General features: G+C 49.8%; 1 protein-coding gene across 1 annotated transcript; it reads right to left on the bottom strand.

Annotated features, from left to right (window-relative positions):
- Positions 1-978: 978 nt before the first annotated feature.
- Positions 979-6,156, bottom strand: LOC148028887 (uncharacterized). Its single transcript, XM_087687652.1, has 5 exons — positions 3,961-6,156; positions 2,786-3,731; positions 2,555-2,671; positions 2,277-2,418; positions 979-2,006 (listed from the first exon to the last, which is right to left on the bottom strand). Exons 1-5 carry the CDS (start codon positions 5,423-5,425, stop codon positions 1,386-1,388), a joined length of 3,291 nt encoding a protein of 1,096 aa, XP_087543778.1. The 5' UTR covers positions 5,426-6,156; the 3' UTR covers positions 979-1,385.
- Positions 6,157-6,596: the final 440 nt, after the last annotated feature.

A 6,596-nucleotide genomic window follows, 5' to 3' on the forward strand; every position in this document is an offset into this window, starting at 1 on the left:
CCTGCACAATCGAGACCCTTGACCATAATAACTATTATTTGCAAAATTGTCTCCAAGGCACCAACTCTGCAGCGGAGTAAGTTCCTCTTGAGCAAAGAACGTGGTAAAAGGATATGAGATGGTGAGGAGATTGGTAAGCAACCGGAAGGAAGTGATGAGCTAAAGTTAGAGAAGGTAGTAAACAAGATGGCTCACAGGGATGTCCTGAGGTGTAAGGATCATACTAAAGGGGATCTAGCTGAGAAATGTACATTATAGGATGGAGAGAAGAACCTGATGGAGGCAGTGCAGTGCTTGGGGTTGGGGACACAACTGACCTCCTACGAAGAAAGGACACCACCAACCAAAGGATAGAATTGGGAAAGCTAATCCCACTCGTGTTCTCGGCTGTACGCCAAAAGAGTCAGGCAAGCACCATTTATGCACACATACAGAAAACCGCAAGTTTCTGGAAGCGGCGGAGGAATGGTTCACGGCTACCAATCGACATGAGATGGCGAACAGCTCCATCTGGAGATGCAAGAAGCTTGAATGAGGAGACGCCACAACTTTGAGGCCTTGTTAGAGCGGGAGCTGTTTGAGAATTATGTTTTTGGCTTAACAGAAACAGAGATAGTGCTGAGGAAAGAAAGTAAAATACCGCATTACAAGCAATGGCAAGGTAGTGATATAAACACCGCATTACAAGCAATGTAGTGAGGCTACTGCTGATCGCTAAACTCACGTCATTTAACCTCCTCCTACCAGCAGGCCTCAAGAGTATCACTCTCAGCTAAAAAATCGCTCAATCCTATTCTGCTAGACAAGATCCATTTATCAAATGCAAAAATAGAATATATGCAAGTTGCATTATAAAATTATCACAATAAATAATTCCATTGTCGTAGCCAAGTCGACTGCTACATCATAACAGGCGAATTCTACATTCAATTCAAAATGTAATAATGTAAATCAGTCAGCTAACACACTCAGAAGTCTATGTAGTATATTGGAATATAGTTGAAGCAAGGACAGGTTCTTGTATTACTCACATGTGTTTCGACAACTATACATCTTGCGTCCTGTCTGATGCAATATCATGCAATATCAAACACATCTTCGAAATTTATCAACGTGTTTGAAAGTTGGCATACGCATGAAAGTATCTCTCTTCTATCTACTGAGGTGGATCTACAGCGCCCCTCTCTCTCTCTCTCTCTCTCTCTCTCTCTCTCTCTCTCTCTCTCTATATATATATAATTCGTATTCACCGTATAACAAGCGAGCAACTCCCAAGTTGCACAAATTAGTCACGTTAGATCTTTCTAGCTGTAGGAATACAGCGTTTCTGAGACAATAAAATCGAAGACAAGCCTCACTAACCCACATCTCATGTCCTCGTCTCACTATACTACTGCAAGAGCTTGAGCTTCAGCCACTGAAGATGAAGCATCCGGAAAGGCAGCCAAGCCCACGTCTTCCTCCCCTGCAACGTTATCATGTCCAGAATCATCGTCACTGGTTTCGATCAGGTCTCCTCTTGCCGGTAGGTTAGCTGAGGAGTTGGATGATAAAGAAGGTAAGAGGCCGTCGTCGCCACTAACAAGCTGGAGGCCTGACAAATCGTCAACCGGGGGCATGCAGGCGTTGACAGCAGCAGCTGCTGCACTGACAGTGGTATCCTTCTTCTCGAGGCAGTCATCAGAACAGCTTGGACGACTGGACGATGGTGGCGACGATATCGATGATGAAGGGGAGGACGACGACGACGACGACGACGACGAGGGGGAGGAGGGTACTGGCCTGGTACTGCGATGATGATGGTGGGGTGCTGCTACTGCCTTGGAGGAGGGCGCTGGTGTGAAGCGGCCCCCGCCAGCCGGGGGCGTGGCCATCTGGGCGGCCGCCACCTTGGGCGCGGTACACTGGACGCCATTGCGGGGTGGCACGAACACCAGCGGCAAGTACTCGTCTGTGTCGCACGCAAACCTCGAGTTACGAAAGTGGTCCTCCAGCGCGGCTCGTCCCTACCCACATTCATTTCAAAAAACTTTTAATAACCATAACCATTATTGTTAAGTAAATTACTATCTCCGAATTATACGAGTACCATTTTTGCGCACAAGACGCGGTACATATACATGCATTTATCTTACATAAAGCAGCTCTCCTGTATACCCTTATTTGAAAGACGTGCACACCCCCTAAGCTGCAGAGCCCAGCAGCGAAAGAGCTCCACAGTACTGTGAGAGACAACACATACGCGAGTGTAAAGCCAATAACACATGCTGCCCTACCTGCAGCCGTGCATATGCCACCTCGCATATCTTCTTGGAGTTGAATTCCTCCCAAGCTTGCTCATGGAAAGCCTTGTAAAACTTCAGCGTTGCTAGTGCTGAGGTGAAGTTCACAAACGCGTATCCCAAATTGCACCTATTCCTGCACAAAAGTGATCGAGCTTAAACACTCTAAAGCCAGGCAGTATCAATTCAATTAGCACGATGTACTGATCACAGAACGGCACGCTACTCGACGATTAAGAAAGTTGCGTTAACACAAGTGAGTGCTGTCTTACTTAAAATCTATCGGAAGATATACGAAATCATAGGCAGACTGCGGCTCATTTGGGTCCATAATCCGACTGTTGCATACTAGACAATGCTGATCCAGCAGAGAAAGTAGCATTTGTTGACTGCCATACCAGAGACGACCCTTGATTCATTAACATCTTACCATACAAAAATCTTCAAGAACTGCATGGTAAGAACCTCCCAACCAATCAGAATTAACAAAATAATTTTCTAACCTGTACTTGTTAGGGATGTTCTTAACCATCAAGGTGGTCCTTGAACTTCCCTGGTTGAGATGAGCTTCTCTCTCATCAAACGAGTACTGAACATTGCCATCTCTGGGCATGTGCCTGGATATAAATCCCGGTTTTGCAAAGTACCATGGTTCTCTAGCTGCCACGCTTACTTCTCTTGGCTGCTGGGGATCCACATGGTTATGGTCTCCCACATAATGTTGATTCTGATCTGCCTTGAGGCTATTATCGGAGAGCTGGAAACCATTTCGTCGTCTTCTTGGGCCATTGATATTCTCCCCGGCCTTATACCGCTGAGGTTTTGCTGCACCAAGCTTTACCACATTGGTTTTAGGGGGTGGATTCAAAGAAGCAGCACCAGTCTGCATTGCCGTAGGAGACCCGCAAAGGCCCGCAAGAAAAGGGGATTGATCAGGCTGGTTTTCGTCCGGGAGGCACGACCATGGCTGCTGAACTGGGAAGGCTGCAGGATCAGCATCAGGAGCGGCAGAACCTGGCCAAACACAAGCGGGCTGAGAAGCTGACAGTAGCCCAGCTGCTGCGTATGAAGCCTCTAAGTCCCAGCTGTAAGGATTGGGTTGAGTGAAAGATGGTGGCACAACTTGCCCTGGGGAAGCACCCACGCTATTGCCCGCACCGAATACAGGCATACTATAAGATGATGGTTGGAGGTTGAAGTGGCCCCCAATGATGTTTATATCAGTCGCCGTTGCTGCGACAGCATTCTGAGCTCGAGACTTAGTTTGAGCCGGCTTGTTGGACTTGCGCAGCTGGCCAGCTGACCTACTGAATTCTATCTTCACACTCAGACCGCACAACTCGTATCCATTTAGGGCAGACCAGGCTGCTGCTGCATCTCGTACATCGAAGAACTCCACAAACTTATGAGGTTTCTTGTTCGACGCCTCACGAACGTCCTTCACATCTCCTGGCACAGCGTTAAAACGACAGCCATGTCAACATCGCACAACCATGAGCTATATCACCTAGTCATAGCGCAACACTCGTGTCAAACAGATCATCGCCAGCAAACCCTATCGTTAATAGCATCAGTTGCTTGCATTGACCGCAGAATCCTAATAATTCAGCATACTAAAACGCAGGCTCGCTAATGAACTGAGCATACATGATGATGAGAATAAAGAACGCAACCTTACCATATTTCTGAAAGACGGACTTCAGCTCTTCTAGCTGGACCTGAGCGGCTACATTAAAGACAACAAGAGTGCCTTGATTGCAGGCATCAGCTACCCCATTTTTTGACGGCGATGTGTATTGTGCCCATACCACATTCCCACATATCAGGCCTTTTCCACTCACTCCATCGCCTCCGTATGACCTCTTCTTCCACGGAAGCTGTTGCTGATTGCGTTGAAACCGCTGCTGCATTTGCACATGCTGCCCCTGAATATCAGTCAGGGCCTCTCGGGCGTGTCGAAGGTCGTAATACTGGACGCAAACGAAGCCCTCATGGATTCGGTCGACCTCCATAGCTCTAACGGGACCCCAACATTCAAGCTCCTCTCGCAACTGGGGCTCGCTGAGGAAGAGGGGGACGCCAGATAGGAGGAGGGCTCGGGAGGTATGATCCTTGGGGCCAGATGAGGGGGAAGGGAGCCGCCTGGAGCTGCTCAGAAAGGCAGGGACTGCTGGATGCTGACGGTGGTGATAAGGATGACGATCGAGAGGGGGACAGCAGTACTGCGATGGAGAAGGGAGGGGGAGGCAAGGGGGGTTAACGCTGATAGGGTTACTCAAAACCGGAGGTCTGTCGGCGGGGAAGACCACCCCCAAAGAGGAGGCCGTGGCGTCCCAGTCAGACGCAATACTGGTGTGGACTGCCGCACCATAGCCAGCGCCGCGGCCCACGTCAGCAAAAGGCGGGACGGCGTACGCGGGGTAGCCCATCTCGCCGCCAGGATATTGGACACGAGGGCCGAGATGGTCGGCAAAAGCTCCGGTTATGGGGAGGATGTGGGGATGACCGACATTGAGATTCTGATGATGAGGAGGTGGAGAGTGATGTTGATGGTGAGGGTGAGGGGGAGAAGGGACACAGCTGGGCCCAACAGCACCTAGTCCGGTGGCAGCGGCTGCCGGGGTGTACTCGCGGGCGTTCGGGTCCAGATTGCCTAGCACGGCGGCAGGCAGGGCCGGCACCAGAGTGGCTGGCAGGCGATACCTGGCTTCTTGATAGTTCTGATCTCCTTGCCTTACCAGGGCCGCGGCGCCCACCATGGCAGTGGTGGATGTTGCTGCTGCGCCTGCAGAACTAGGCGGAGCCGCTGGCTGTACGACCTGCTTACCTTCCTTCGCGTATCGCCTCCTAGCCTTGACCGCCGGAGCAACTCTCACGAAAGGTTCGCTGCACTTCACCTCTGCGGTGCCCCCTTCCTGTTCAACTCTCTTCCTTTGCCTTTCGTCGTCGTCCATCGCTTCTCCCTCTGAGCATCGCACCTCAAGTGAGCTTGCTTCCACCTGTAGTACCCCTTCTTTCCCTTCCCCGGTGACAGTATCATTCGTACAAGCCTCCTCAGCCCCTGGTGCCTCCCCACCCGCACTATTCACCAGCTCGTCCGCTTTCAGCAGCATGATTGCGCCCCTGATCACCACCCGGCGCATCAAAAACGCACCCCCCCTCTCGCCCCAAACAAGGCAGTTTACCCTCGCCGCCACTAAGAAAAAATACGATAATTACAGCTGCTCCTACCACCCAAAGCTCTAGAATAGCAGGGCCCTCTCTTATATATAAAAATGAGGTCGGAAGTACTATTAGATGAAATTAAACAGAGGGGGGGGGGGGATATAAAAAATAAACAGAAAAGAAAAACACTCAAACCAGCCTTGAATGCCTCAGCACACACTATGACGTGGATATGGTATTGATTTTCTCAGAATACTTTTAAGCAGTTTGGAATCTGGACAAAGGCAACGAAGGGAATACTGGAAGAGGAAGAGGGAAAAAGATGCAAAAGGTGGGCGAGAAACGCAACTAGAGGAACCCCCAACTCCTGTTACAATGAATGCGGTAGGACATCCAAACCTTAAAAGCCAAGGAGTGATACAAACAGACGGGAGGTAAACCCTATATCTCCCCTTAGCCCTTAATACTTATGACAAGGTTTAGTACTACACAGAGAGAGAGAGAGAGAGAGAGAGAGAGTGTGTGTGTGTGTGTGTGTGTGTGTGTGTGTGTGCGTGAGAGAGACCTATGGCATTGGTGGGGCGGGACGAGAGGGTAGCAGACACTGCAGTAGTCGTGCTGGAGACTGGCATGAAGGGAAGTGCTGGGCGAGAAAAGAGAGAGGAGGTGAATCGACAAAGGATCCCAACGAGAGTGAGGCCGAATGCGAGAGAGATTGTGGACATTTACAAGCGATATGAAAGTAAATGGAGTGTGAGACGTGTGTGGGGGAGGTACGAGAGAGAGAGAGAGAGAGAGAGAGAGAGAGAGACTGTGTGTGTGTGTGTGAGAGAGAGAGAGAGAGAGAGGACGACGACTACCACCCCTCTGATGAGAGGATGTGGCTCTCGGTCCTGTCCTGGTGTTGCCAGGAAAATTTGTGACAGTGGAAGTCAAACATCAGGGTACAGGTGTTCCAAGCGAGCCTCGTCAGTGGCAATGCTACCTACACACATTTTCCAAATTTCCCCTCTTGAAGGTTGAATGTGTCAATATGTACAAGTTTGATATTTGTTGCATCCCTTCTATGGAACCCCACGGGTGTTAATGTGTACAAGCTTGATTTTTATTATATCCCTTCTATGGAACCCCATGGGTGTTATGAATCCA

This window comes from Lygodium microphyllum, chromosome 11 (assembly GCF_053477565.2).
Source record: "Lygodium microphyllum isolate KBCC chromosome 11, Lygodium_microphyllum_v1.1.10, whole genome shotgun sequence".
In the NCBI taxonomy this organism is placed as follows: domain Eukaryota; kingdom Viridiplantae; phylum Streptophyta; class Polypodiopsida; order Schizaeales; family Lygodiaceae; genus Lygodium; species Lygodium microphyllum.

Coding starts and splice junctions, on each gene's coding strand:
- LOC148028887 (XM_087687652.1), bottom strand. CDS start 5,425: ATGCGCCGGGTGGTGATCAGGGGCGCAATCATGCTGCTGAAAGCGGAC. Junction 3,732..3,960: donor GTCCGTCTTTCAGAAATATG/GTAAGGTTGCGT, acceptor ACGCTGTGCCAG/GAGATGTGAAGGACGTTCGT. Junction 2,419..2,554: donor TATCTTCCGATAGATTTTAA/GTAAGACAGCAC, acceptor ACTTTTGTGCAG/GAATAGGTGCAATTTGGGAT.